This window comes from Nematostella vectensis, chromosome 9, assembly GCF_932526225.1.
Source record: "Nematostella vectensis chromosome 9, jaNemVect1.1, whole genome shotgun sequence".
NCBI classification, from domain to species: domain Eukaryota; kingdom Metazoa; phylum Cnidaria; class Anthozoa; order Actiniaria; family Edwardsiidae; genus Nematostella; species Nematostella vectensis.
The window spans coordinates 8,417,400-8,431,908 of record NC_064042.1 but is presented as its reverse complement, the minus strand read 5'-3'; the positions used below and the strand labels follow the sequence as shown (position 1 = coordinate 8,431,908).

Here is a 14,509-nt window from a genome sequence, read left to right as displayed (position 1 = left end):
GTGGTGATGGTGGTGGTGGTGGTGATGGTGATAATGATGATGATGATGGTGATGATGATGGTGATGGTAGTTATGGTGATGGTTATGGTTATGGTAATGGTGATTGTGGTTATGGTGATAGTGTTGATGATGATGGTGGTGATGGGATGATGATGGTGATGCTGGCGGTGGTGTTGTGGCGGTAAATATAATTATGAGGATTATGATAATCATATTAGTGATGATGATAATGATGATGGGATGATCCTATCGATCAATGTTTCCGTCTAACATTACTGGTCTACGTCCCCTCCACTAACACCTAACCTTTTTATCATCCCTCATCCACTTATCAGCCACTTGGCGATGTGCTGTTTGATCACCTCACGCGCTTGCTTAAGCTGTGGCGAGTCGCTATCGCTTTCCGGATACATATTTGCACAGTGCGCTGTTCCTGTTGGGTAGAAAACCACAAAGATAATGTCCTTTTGATAACGACAAATAGGATGTACAATGACAAAAGGTGACAGTGGGATAACGTTCACAGTTTGTAATATTTTGGATTAATAAAACACAGAGGGGCATTATGTCTCTGTGGCGTTTTGTAGCTGGCTGGACTCGGCGTTTAGTGCTTACCTTGGATAAACACGGCCTGCTCTGTATCGCTGACGTCCTTGATAATGCCCAGGGCGTGCCAGGGGTCGATAGACCCATTAGGGAACACAATCTGGAAGAAACAAAGCAGACAGAGATAGACCGTTTAGGAAACACAATCTGGAAGAAACAAAGGAGACAGAGATAGACCGTTTAGGAAACACAATCTGGAAGAAACAAAGGAGACAGAGATAGACCGTTTAGGAAACACAATCTAAAAGAAACAAAGGAGACAGACATAAATTCATTAGGGAACACAATCTGGAAGAAAAAAAGGGGACAGAGATAGACAGTTTAGGAAACACAATCTGGGAGAAACAAAGGAGACAGAGATAGACTGTTTAAGAAACACAATCTGGAAGAAACAAAGGAGACAGAGATAGACCGTTTAGGAAACACAATCTGGAAGAAACAAACGAGACAGACAAATTCATTAGGGAACACTATGTGGAAGAAACAAAGCAGACAGAGATAGACTGTTTAGGAAACACAATCAAGAAGAAACAAAGCAGACAGAGATAGACCGTTTAGGAAACACAATCTGGGAGAAACAAAGCAGACAGAGATAGACTGTTTAGGAAACACAATCAAGAAGAAACAAAGCAGACAGAGATAGACCGTTTAGGAAACACAATCTGGGAGAAACAAAGCAGACAGAGATAGACCGTTTAGGAATCACAATCTGGAAGAAACAAAGGAGACAGAGATAGACCGTTTAGGAAACACAATCTGGAAGAAACAAAGGAGACAGAGATAGACCGTTTAGGAAACACAATCTGGAAGAAACGAAGGAGACAGAGATAGACCGTTTAGGAAACACAATCTGGAAGAAACAAAGGAGACAGACATAAATTCATTAGAAAACACAATCTGAAAGAAACAAAGCAGACAGAGATAGACCGTTTAGAAAACACAATCTGGAAGAAACAAAGAAGACAGACATAAATTTATTAGGAAACACAATCTGGAAGAAGCAAAGCAGACAGAGATAGACCGTTTAGGAAACACAATCTGGAAGAAACAAAGGAGACAGAGATAGACCGTTTAGGAAACACAATCTGGAAGAAACAAAGAAGACAGACATAAATTTATTAGGAAACACAATCTGGAAGAAGCAAAGCAGACAGAGATAGACCGTTTAGGAAACACAATCTGGAAGAAACAAAGCAGACAGAGATAGACCGTTTAGGAAACACAATCTGGAAGAAACAAAGGAGAAGGAGGTAGACTCATAAGAAGCTGCAAAAGAAAAGAGATAGACCATGGGAGATCACGAGAAGAAAGAGATATACCGTTGCGGTTTTGTTTAAAATCAACCCCAATAATTTGTTAACCCGAACTGATCTTTGTTTCCATTCGACCAAGCGAGGTTCTAATGCATACCCAGTCTTTGCGATCTCTGGCTTAGACTCAGCCCGTATAAAAAACTGACCCTGCTCGAGGCGATGCCCTTGCCGCCATAGTTAGTGTTGGTTTGCCTTATTCCGCTAGCGAGGTTAGAACTGTTGAATGCTTCCCCAAACACGTCCATGCACTGCTGAATAGAGTACCTGATAAGAGCACAGTGGATAATGTGATTAATGTTAAAAATATATGTGATGTGTTAAAAAACATTTGACTTCGACCATATAATAAGTAAAACTAAGTGTTAGGTCAAATGTGATTAGTTACGGATATGTGGTTAGTTACGACAGACCCGGTTGAACCATCCAACTTGACTGGAAGGTCTGCCCAATTTAAAGAAAACTGTCGAGTACCATTGCAAACTAGGAAAAGTGACCATCTAAGAGAAAATGGTCCGCTAATTGGGTGAACGAGCCCTGGCAACGGGCCTGTACGAACAAACGATCATTTCAAGATACGTAGTCGGTACGAACTGTGAACATGCGATCAGCGAAAAACATATAATCGGGACTAGTAATAAACTTGGTGGTTATGATAGTTATAAATATGGCCGGCCTTTGGCCTGCGATGTTGAAACCATTGAAATCAAACTGGATATAGAACGATGTCATGACAGTCTTACTTGAGAGGGAATCGTTTCCCAAATGGTTGGTTATCCGAATCTGTGGTCTGGTAGAATCCAAACTCGGTACAAGTCTGATAGGTCCATTGACGACCTGAAAGACGTGGCTATTAATAATAGAGGAACCTCTACTTTGGTAAGATATCCATTCGATAGCAAGAAACCGTATCGACGATGGCAAGAAGCCGAATCTATACGATATAATAATTTGTATCTATAGGATATCTGTTTCAATGCGATAGCAAGGAACTGTATATATATATATATATATATACGACAGTAAGAAATTGTATTTTATTTACAATAGCAAGAGTTGGTATCTAGTAATACAAAAGCCTGGCCCTATATATTTGGGTTCCCAGTGACTACTGCGCACTCCCAACAGCAAAAGGTTAAAGAAATTGTAACTATAAGTTTCTATTAGTCCAGTAACATGGCATGGGTTCCCTGTGGCTGGCTACTAACCTCCTTCGGCAGCACTACTGTCCCATGATACATTGCGGAGGGAGTTGATAGCGTTCTGGTAGCTGGCGTCTAGGCATTTCTCGCCATAAGTGTCAAGGATAAGTGAGTTCAGCTTTGCGTATCTCATCAGGGCGGGGCCAAGGGACTTGTCATTCATTATGCCACAGACGGTTGCTATGGTGATGTTAGTCCCCGGTACGCCCTGTTACAAAATAAACGATAAAAATGTTACACCATTTTTAAACACGATAAGACGTTCGAGGGGATAAATGAGGCAGATGAGGCACCATACATTTTGCCGGGGGAGGGGAGATACGTGTCATTCCGTATGCATCGCTGGAGGGTAACGGGATTTAATTGCATATTTCGCAAAATTTCTATTTTTCTGAAGAGACACGCTTCCCCCTTTCGGGTAGCTACGGAAGTGCGTGGTGAGAGTAAAAAGACAAAGGCATAACAATGTATCATATTTATTATTATTATTTTAATGATGCTGAAAGATCTGACAAATACACTGTCAAACAAATGTTTATATCGCAGATATCTACTTCCCTTTCTGTTAGCTTGGAATGTGTATGGTTAAGAGAGTAAAAAGACGAAGCCACAACAATTAAGCATATTTATTTATTTTAATAATGCGGAAAGACCTGTCAAATACACTGTTAAACAAATGTTTATAGCGCAGATATCAGAAGCTCTGTGGCGTCTAGAGTTCTAGGAGTTATTGGATAGATCTCTTTTTTTTCTTTTCTGTTTATTGGCGTATCCAGGCGTCGTTTGGTAATTTCAACAGAACCATCCTTTTTAATTAAATTGATGCTCATTCTTTAAGACAGAGAATGCAGTTTCGCAAGACTTTGTTTTTAGCAATGGCAATCTGTTGTATAGCACCCCAGATTTCTTTCACATGGGAGCTTATTATGGTTACTGGAGGAATGAAACTAGTAGATTACCTTATTACACTTAATTTTCGCGACGTCAAAATTTCGCTACTTCGCGCCACTTTATTTTCGCGATTTTCCTATTTTAGTAAAAACCAGATCACTTTATTTTCGCGATTTCGCGATTTCGAAAAAGTAAAATCAAGCCAAACAAGGGGAATTAAAATGTGCTGTCAAAACTGAAACAATTTGTAACAAAAAGATGTGTGGGCTAAATTTAGTTTCATAAAAGTCCAACTCAACCCCTTACCGTACTATATGTACATTAGATGGCTAAATAGACAAGGTGTTTTCATAAAACTTAATAAACGGCCAATATTCCCCCAAAGGATTCTTGTGTACTCACGCGCATCCTAATTTTCGCGACACTTAATTTTTGCGTCACTTTATTTTCGCGAATCTTTTAAAATCGCGAGATTCGCGAAATGTAATGACGCGAAAATTAGGTGTAATAAGGTATTCGGTTTCAGCCCTGTAGTTAGTTTGGACTTTAAAAACGAATCAACTAAACAATTTATTTATTTAGTTTATTTCATCGCGACAAAAAGATATAAGCATGGGCAGAAAAAGAGTGCGACAAAGCGAATGGCGCGCCTTTTGTAACGTAGGAACACATTTCGTCTTAAAAATGACATCTAGTATCCCGCCCGGAGAAAATCTAGCAGTCTCTTTCTACATCCATGATATAAGCATATGAAAAAGAAAGAAAAAAGCGTGATGAGGGTAGCTGACAGACTACGGAAAATAAATAATTAAACAGGAAACGGCGTCTTTAAAATTATTATGGCACGGGAGAATTTAGTGAGTAATTGTACCCGCAACCGAGGGATGATTAGTTGAAGTCCCGAAACTAAATTCATCATTCATAAGGGAAATTTAGAGCTATCTGTTGTTTTCGAATTTCGCTAGTATAAATTTTCCCTTAGAAAACACAAATCCGAGGTGATCATGGTATTACTCAACGATTAACATTTTATCGTCATCATGATTGTCATCACCATTAATAGTTTCATAAAATTCGGTGACTACCTAGAACTTCGTGTCATATGTAAGCTCTCCTTCAATCGTAAAAATTTCTATATTGACGTCTTTACACGGGGCAATCTCACCCCCTATCACACCATCATTACAAACAGCCCCTTTATTCCCCTGACAAGGGGCCGAAGCATCCCCAATCACACCAACACTACCAACAGCCACTATATTCCCCTGACAAGGGGGCGCCTTACACCCAATCACACCAGTAATATCAACAGCCACTATTTTCCCCTGACAAGGGGGCGCCTTACACCCAATCACACCAGTAATGTCAACAGCCACTATTTTCCCCTGACAAGGGGGCGCCTTACACCCAATCACACCAACACGAACAACAGCCTCTACCTTCCCCTGACAAGGGGCTGCATCATCCCCAATCACACCAACACTACCAACAGCCTCTATCCTCCCCTGACAAGGGGGCGCATCATCCCCAATCACATTAATACTATATTCCGCCGCTTCTACAACTCTAATGACATCAACACTTGTGGCGCTCCGGCTCCTCAGCATGCTGGAATCAGTCGAGATATTACCACGTGAGCTGCGAATAGAAGTATCTGTAGCGAGCGTCTGTTCTCTGCTTGGGGTGTTACTGAAGACACGGCTGTCCCACTCAAGTCTTACTCCGCCCCCAATATCCCCTCTTACTCCCTTGCAAATGACCTTGACCTTCATGTCCATGCCATTGCGGTGCATAGTTACGCCCAAGCTTGCCACGTGATCCAGGTAAGAGCTCGCTTTGCAGGGATGCCGCAGGAATTGGAGTAAAGCCCGGCGGAATCGCATGGCGCGAGAGTAGAAGATGACTGGCATCAGACTGCTGGAGGCGAAGAGGAAGAAGTAGGCGCTGAACGCATACCAACGGTCATTTTCTATGTCGCCTTTGATCGCGATGTAGCTGTTAAAAAGGGAGATTACAGTAGTAGGCTTGGCTTTTTACAAGAACAGAAAATAAGGACTGAAAATAAATTTAAATGGGGAGAATAGAATGAAAAAAAAAACATTTACAGATTAATTACAAATAACGCGTTAAAACGTGTTTTTAAGGTTCTCCCTTTAATATGTTGTACCTGTAGGTTATTGCAGGAATTCTTAGAGCTGTCTGCATTGCCATATTGATGACCAAAGTAGCCAATGCCTTGCTGTGATCCTTACTTCCTCGGCCGAACACCCTGAGTCCATATCGCCGCTTAATGTCATCCCTACTTTTCTTTATCACACAAGTCGTTAGCAGGATAAACAGCGCGCTCGTGCCAAGTGTTGCGGGTATCACCACTTTCCAGATTATCTGCCTTGGACCAAACAGCACGCGCTGGTAAACTTCATCACTGACGATCTCCCCAAAGTCTTGCCCATAATCGTCGAGGGAGAAAGATAGAAGTAAGATAAATAACACGACCCATTTCATGAAGATATAAACCAGGATATTCCTAGTTGTTTTTCGATAGTCGTAGCGATATCCGTACCGGACTCCAAGTAGGCAGTCGAGGGTCAGCCCGAGTTGTGTGAAGAGATCATTTAAGAGAAAATACCGATGAAAAAGAACCGTATACCAGCGCAACTCTATGGTCAAGTTGCGTTTCTGGGTGAAGAGGTAGTAATCCATGAACAGTGGAATGTTCACCATGACGTCGAGTAGCTCGACAATCGCCAAGTCGAGAACAAGTCCAAGTTTAACGACGTTTCGCATGCTCTTGAATCGGACGAAGAGCGCGCACATGGAACCATTCATGAGAATACCAAAAATCATGAGAAGGACGAGTAGGGAACTCTGAATGATGATGCGTCGTTCCTGGGTCGGTCCTGACATGTAGTCTGTGGCAGATGTAGTTGCGCTGGTGGCTTTAGTCGCCATTTGTGCGGTGAGGGGTGAACTTGTACCCATGGTATGGTATTTTCTTAGACAGAGGGCGACCAGATAACAAAGCAACAAATGCGTATCAGAAAGCAGTAGATATACAGATTCGCTGGGCCACTTCGGTACGTCGAGCAATTCTCCACTGGGTGTTTCTGTGAGTGCGACTCTGTGCGAGTATAAACAGTAAACTGCGATGAGTTTAGCGGATATCTGGAGATGATGGAGAACAGCAGAAATGTAGCAACAACTCGCCCTCGACCTACCGCACAAAATGATGACTGTTTTCTTTTCTTCTTGCGTTAACTGATATACAATAAAAGACCACCAATTGATAGACTCCCGTGTACTTAGCGTTGAGTTTTTTCCAGTCAGAATGGGCATTCAAACAAATAATTATAATCCTCGCCTCGCCTAATTACTCTGTGCTCCGCTATTCGTCGTCAATAATGCGTTAGGATGTCTCCTTTAATTTAGAAATCTGTATAATGCACTCAAAAACCATTGTTCCGTTGATGGTATCCTGATAAATAAAAAACAAAGCTAAAGATAAAGCTAAAACAAAATCAGCACTGTACAAAACATCCTTTCTCCTAAAAACTCCAAATTAATGATTTTTATTTTATTTTAGGGGCGATAGAAAAGCCTCTGGTTTTGAGCAGGTTTTACCAGCTGGCAAATCCTGATAAGTACGTCAGAGATACTTGGGTAACACCAAGTGAATTTAGAAAGAAACCCAATACGTACACACCTTGTGTGGCGGGCTATAGAATATAAATAAGGCTGAGCTTGTAATACTAATTTAACAATTTAACATTATGCTATTATTTCAAATAATAGTTATTAAATTTGTACTGCAACGGGTGTTGAAAAAACTAACCCATTCCCGTTCAAAGTGATTATAAACCATTGATTTTGTTAAAGGCTTGGAATTTGTTCTTCCATGACTGCATTTGGTTACTGATTCATATATTTTGTTTAGTAAACCGGGATATTGTTTTTTTTTCTGCCAAGCAAAGGTTGCGATGGTGGCCGAATACATGCATATGCACGTTTTATAATGTCCAATTTAATGTAATCAAGGTTATGTTATTGTCCACCCACACATACAGTGGTTCACCCTGACAGCTTACTATAGTTTAACGAAGATTTATGAGATTTATAGATTTATAATGATTGTAGCAGGTTTTGAATTCGTTCCCCATTACGCCAAAAAAAAAAAAATAATAATGAAAAATATTCCAAGATTGGAAATAGTGAAACTCCGATAACTCAAACTCGGCTCTCAAACTCCTGCTAACTCAAACAGTTTGGGGTTATTGTTTAGTTAGAGGTCTCAAAATATTGTAGGGGGGGGTACAATACAAAAACAAGAAGAAAATTCGGTTTGGGACACAGCCACGCCTACTGTCATTACCTTTCCTTTATGATTAAGGGACATATAACCTGTATACCTCACCTCAAAGGCCCTGTTGTCCTTATTATACTGGACCACGCCCATAAACAGTCCTGCCAGGTTTGACGAGAAGGTTGACACATCATTGTCATTTCTTCTGTTCAGAGGCTCACACACCCTTTGAAGAAAGGAACAAATGATGTTTTATTCACTCACAAAATTATCTTGGTACATGGTTTTTGGCTTAGGGCCTCTCACTCTTCCCAATTCTTATTGTTATGCCCCTCACAGCTGACTTGGTTTTTTTCCCAAAATAGGGTCTGGTTAAGTTTGGTAAGCTTGAATTTTTGCATAGAGGTTCCTTGTGTTATGTAAACCAACATATCAAAAATATTTTTTTTTTCTTCGAGATATGAGGCTTGAAGTGCAATTTTCAAATGTTCAAAGTATGAATTCTCCTCGTTTTTAGGGAGAAGTTGGGCTCTGATCAAAAATAAAGCCAACTTTGTTCGGATATATCTAAATTTCATATCTTCAAAATTTGGAATTAAGCTTTTGGTCAGAGGAACACCTTGTATGCGGAATCTTGAGCTTATATATATTTTTCCTCTTTCTATACATTTTTTTCCTCTGTCTAAAGGAGTATGGTTAGTGGTTACCTTCTCATAAAAGTTGGTCTAGTCTTATTAACAATGCCAAATCTTAGTCTTTCTTAGTCCTTCATGAACAGTGTCAAAAGTTTTTGCACCATCCAGGCTAAGCAATGAGAGTTTCTAACAAACCTGAATAAGTCAGTCAATTTCTTGGTTCCTTGATCAGCATCTAGCAACTCCTCAATGACAGCAGTAGCATTAGCAATGTTCTTGGTACAGTCTGGCCCAGTCGTCTCTAGAGACGCAGTTACCACTTCTAGGTACTCGGGGAAGTAAAGCTGGGCAAGCACAGGAGCACTTGATGCAACAGCACCTGAAATTATTCAGGCTATTTAGGCACATGTATAAGATGAGGTTACCTTGATTGAGACTGGGCATGTAGCTAGGGAAAGCTACAGAAACTGCTTCTCACCTCAACCACTACAATGGGGTCTTACTTATTGAGAAACCACAAAGAATTAGTGGGTACGAATCTATATCTGTGGAAACCTCCCCCCCCCCAGCCACAACCTATCAACAAATCCGGACTATATTGGCATCCCCATTTTTCTTTAAAGCAGTACCATCCATAAGAAGATGGTACTTGAGCCTTAGCAAGGCTTTTGGATACCCCACGCCCTTTCTATGCCCCTTCATCCAAGAATGTGGCTTGTACCAAGTATATGATGAAAGTATCATAGGATAGTAGCATTTGCAAATAAGTACTCTCACCCCTTTTGCCTTTAAATGTAGTACCATGCAAGGCTAGCAGGGACCCCCATACAAAGACTAATAAAGACCCCTACTCGGCCCCTTTCCCTTTATATGTAGTACCATGCAAGGCTAGCAGGGACCCCCATACAAAGGCTAATAAGGACCCCTCCTTGGCCCCTATCCCTTTGAATGTAGTACCATGCAAGGCTAGCAGGGACCCCCATACAAAGGCTAATAAGGACCCCTCCTTGGCCCCTATCCCATTGAATGTAGTACCATTGAGGCTGGCAGGGGGGCCCCATACAAAGGCTAATAAGGACCCCTCCTTGGCCCCTATCCCTTTGAATGTAGTACCATGCAAGGCTAGCAGGGCCCCCCCCCCCATACAAAGGCTAATAAGGACCCCTCCTTGGCCCCTACCCCTTTGAATGTAGTACCATGCAAGGCTAGCAGGGGCCCCCCCCATACAAAGGCTAATAAGGACCCCTCCTTGGCCCCTATCCCTTTGAATGTAGTACCATGCAAGGCTGGCAGGGACCCCCATACAAAGGCTAATAAGGACCCCTCCTTGGCCCCAACCCCTTTGAATGTAGTACCATGTAGGATGGCAGGGACCCCCATACAAAGGCTAATAAGGACCCCTCCTTGGCCCCTATCCCTTTGAATGTAGTACCATGGAGGCTGGCAGGGACTCCCATACAAAGGCTAAAAAGGACCCCTCCTTGACCCCTATCCCTATGAATGTAGTACCATGTAGGCTTGCAGGGACCCCCATACAAAGGCTAATAAGGACCCCTCCTTGGCCCCTATCCCTTTGAATGTAGTACCATGGAGGCTGGCAGGGACCCCCATACAAAGGCTAATAAGGACCCCTCCTCGGCCCCTATCCCTTTTAATGTAGTACCATGTAGGCTTGCAGGGACCCCCATACAAAGGCTAATAAGGACCCCTCCTTGGCCCCTATCCCTTCGAATGTAGTACCATGTAGGCTTGCAGGGACCCCCATACAAAGGCTAATAAGGACCCCTCCTTGGCCCCTATCCCTTTGAATGTAGTACCATGCAAGGCTAGCAGGGGGCCCCCATACAAAGGCTAATAAGGACCCCTCCTTGGCCCCTATCCCTTTGAATGTAGTACCATGCAAGGCTGGCAGGGGGGGGGGGGCCATACAAAGGCTAATAAGGACCCCTCCTTGGCCCCTATCCCTTTGAATGTAGTACCATGGAGGCTGGCAGGGACCCCCATACAAAGGCTAATAAGGACCCCTCCTTGGCCCCTATCCCTTTGAATGTAGTACCATGGAGGCTGGCAGGGACCCCCATACAAAGGCTAATAAGGACCCCTCCTTGGCCCCTATCCCTATGAATGTAGTACCATGCAAGACTGGCAGGGGACTCCCATACAAAGGCTAATAAGGACCCCTCCATGGCCCCTATCCCTATGAATGTAGTACCATGGAGGCTGGCAGGGGCCCCCATACAAAGGCTAATAAGGACCCCTCCTTGGCCCCTATCCCTTTGAATGTAGTACCATGTAGGCTGGCAAGGGGGCCCCATACAAAGGCTAATAAGGACCCTCCTTGGCCCCTATCCCTTTGAATGTAGTACCATGTAGGCTGGCAAGGGAGCCCCATACAAAGGCTAATAAGGACCCCTCCTTGGCCCCTATCCCTTTGAATGTAGTACCATGGAGGCTGGCAGGGAGCCCCCATACAAAGGCTAATAAGGACCCTCCTTGGCCCCTATCCCTATGAATGTAGTACCATTGAGGATGGCAGGGGGGGGGGGGGGGGCTTACAAAGGCTAATAAGGACTCCTCCTTGGCCCCTATCCCTTTGAATGTAGTACCATGTAAGGCTAGCAGGGGGGCCCATACAAAGGCTAATAAGGACCCCTCCTTGGCCCCTATCCCTTTGAATGTAGTACCATGGAGGCTAGCAGGGGGGGCATACAAAGGCTAATAAGGACCCCTCCTTGGCCCCTATCCCTTTGAATGTAGTACCATGGAGGCTGGCAGGGACCCCCATACAAAGGCTAATAAGGACCCCTCCTCGGCCCCTATCCCTTTGAATGTAGTACCATGGAGGCTGGCAGGGACCCCCATACAAAGGCTAATAAGGACCCCTCCTTGGCCCCTATCCCTTTGAATGTAGTACCATGGAGGCTGGCAGGGGGGCCCCATACAAAGGCTAATAAGGACCCCTCCTTGGCCCCTATCCCTTTGAATGTAGTACCATGGAGGCTGGCAGGGACCCCCATACAAAGGCTAATAAGGACCCCTCCTTGGCCCCTATCCCTATGAATGTAGTACCATGTAGGCTTGCAGGGGGGCCCCATACAAAGGCTAATAAGGACCCCTCCTTGGCCCCTATCCCTATGAATGTAGTACCATGTAGGCTTGCAGGGACCCCCATACAAAGGCTAATAAGGACCCCTCCTTGGCCCCTATCCCTTTGAATGTAGTACCATGTATAAGATGAGGGTACTTGAGTCTCAGCCATGCTGAAAGAGAGCCTGGGTAGGAACCGCCAAATGAAATCCACTTGCTGTCTGTTAAGTTGAACTTGACGGACATGGCTTGTCGAAAGGCAGCCAAGTCTGCAAGTGCCTGCTCACTGTTTAGGTATTTGAGGTTTGCATCACTCATGTCACTTTAAATAAAACAAAGAAAAGAGTGTAAATTAACCCATTGACTCCTGCATATTTTTGAGCTGAATTTACAAAAAAAACAGACTGAAAACAGATACCTCCCCCTATTCTGAGTTTTATACAGCCCATCAAGGTCAAACACAGCTGCAACAAGTCAGCGGTATCCTAACATTCCAACAGTGCTTTGCGGCCCCATTTTTGATCCCTTGTCGCTGTGCTTATACGAGCACAAATTGATGGTTGCTTGTATTTTTCATAAAAAAAATAAAGCTATGAGCATGGGAGAGTGTCCTAGGACATCATGAAGTCTATTGGGGAATAGTTGAGTGTTGTGCTTATGGATATTTGCAAGCAAAGGTGGATTCATGGTGTTTCTCTCTTGTTTATCTTTGCCTGGATGAGAAAATAATTTTCCATCGAATCACCACAACTCTCCTAAATGCTGTCTCTCTGAAACCAAATTGATTCCAAAATTGTTCGACTGCTATTTTGGGTCTGTATGACCTGGAATTGATTTGTTTGGCTTTAGGGAGAGGAGTGTTGACTGGCCCTCCCCTTGTGACTTTTTCCTCAGATCTCCCAGAATGCTTTGCAATCCGTAATAATATCCAAGTGGTTTCACAAGCTTTCAAGGAGTGAACATTGTGTTTTGGTGCCATGGAAATGGACCTGGAGGATCAGAATAAAGGTATCTATTTGTCTCTTTAGCTGTGTTTGCTGATCTATCTCCCTTGTGTGGTAATTTGACCGTTTTGTTGAGAGGGGTGATTCTGCTTTATTTTTTCCTTGTATGATTTGAAATTTGTCAAAGAACTTGAGCTATTATTTTGCTAAAGAGTAGTTGCTATCACCTTGGTTGGATGCATATCTTTAAGACCATTTATCCCTTAGACTGATGTCTGAGTATATTCATCTTGTTGTGTTCATTTTACATTTATGAATTTTTTGGGTTGCGGGTGCTTCTCAAGGTCAGTACAGGCCGACTGAGGGGTCCAATGTGTTGATAATGAGAGAAAAATCATGGTGTTGAGGGAACCTTAAAAAAATTCCATCGTTCCAGCACAGCAATATTGGCGTTGTTTTGTTTCTAACATTGATAACCTTCATTATTTTGAAAAGAAAACTCAGAATCTACAAATTTACCTCCAGAGATTATATTTTTAATATATCCCCTCTTGGATGATACCCCTCCCCCAGCCGCATTTCAAAGATCCTGAATGCACCCCTGATTTCTGCCCTTAGGCTGTGATACTCATATTAATGATCACATCGGAAGTGCTAGCATTTAGTTTGCGCCTCACACGGTCAAAAGTGAAAATTGAGATTTTTATTTAAGTACCTTCTTGGGTGACTCTGCCCGTAAAACCGGTGCTCCAGTATGAAAGCCATTGCTCCAAATCCTTCGGCATATTTCATCATATTTCCAATCAAAACCCAAACAGGACTGATAGCTCCTTCCCCTCCAACCATGAGAAATACCGGGCTGTCTTTTGTCTTGCGAAAAGTGTCGTTGTAATAAAACCGCTGTTTCCATGTTTCGGTGTTAGAGTCATCGAAGTGATCAAGCCGTTGTATGAACCAGTTTTCTGGCGGTGCAGAAAATCCCAGTGGAATTTTAGGTGCTTGAAGCATGCCTCCTTTCGGGCGGCCAAGATACAAGCGTACAGCTTCACCTTCATAAAATGCAGTGAAGAGAAATGTGAAGAAGAATAAGAATTGCTGGATATTTGAACGCATATTTCTGACCCGTTCGCGCTGTGCTGTCAAACGAAGTAGTGCGCTTTTCCGGAAGCGGCAGTTCCAAAAGCCGAGAAACCCTCGATAATTACAGCTGACGGAGAAATATAAGGCCTAATGCATCTAGAAAATAGTGCAAAAAGCGTGTGACATGAGGATAACTCTGAGAACACTCGCAGTTATCTCGGAACAGAGACTTCTGTTGGGCTCACACACGGTGTCACAACACATGCTATTCATGTGAGGGATAAACAACAACAATACAGACAGGGGTAGGGTAGAGCAGACAAAAAAATAGTCTGCAAGGTTTATTCCTATATAGGAATGAGCTGTTGCGGTTTAATATTCCTCAATCCATCAGAGCTTAGCAAACTAAGATTTTCTTTCTTTTTTTCTTAAATGTTCCTTGTTTTGTTCTTGC

General features: G+C 43.0%; 2 protein-coding genes across 3 annotated transcripts; both read right to left on the bottom strand.

The window, feature by feature from the left end:
- Positions 1-145: 145 nt before the first annotated feature.
- Positions 146-14,345, bottom strand: LOC5515404 (putative serine protease K12H4.7). Of its 2 annotated transcripts, XM_032385174.2 has the most exons (9): positions 13,691-14,343; positions 12,169-12,353; positions 9,140-9,323; positions 8,421-8,535; positions 3,125-3,326; positions 2,660-2,753; positions 2,066-2,183; positions 616-706; positions 146-433 (listed from the first exon to the last, which is right to left on the bottom strand). In XM_032385174.2, the coding sequence occupies exons 1-9, from the start codon at positions 14,086-14,088 to the stop codon at positions 321-323; spliced, it is 1,500 nt and encodes a 499-aa protein (XP_032241065.2). In that variant the 5' UTR covers positions 14,089-14,343; the 3' UTR covers positions 146-320. The 2 variants fall into 2 exon arrangements, with proteins under 2 accessions (XP_032241065.2, XP_032241066.2); XM_032385175.2 differs by lacking the exons at positions 146-433; positions 616-706 and adding an exon at positions 772-894 and having other exon boundaries at positions 13,691-14,345.
- On the bottom strand, positions 4,282-8,410 carry LOC116619881. Its single transcript, XM_032385172.2, has 2 exons — positions 6,177-8,410; positions 4,282-6,004 (listed from the first exon to the last, which is right to left on the bottom strand). The coding sequence occupies exons 1-2, from the start codon at positions 7,343-7,345 to the stop codon at positions 5,095-5,097; spliced, it is 2,079 nt and encodes a 692-aa protein (XP_032241063.2). The 5' UTR covers positions 7,346-8,410; the 3' UTR covers positions 4,282-5,094.
- Positions 14,346-14,509: the final 164 nt, after the last annotated feature.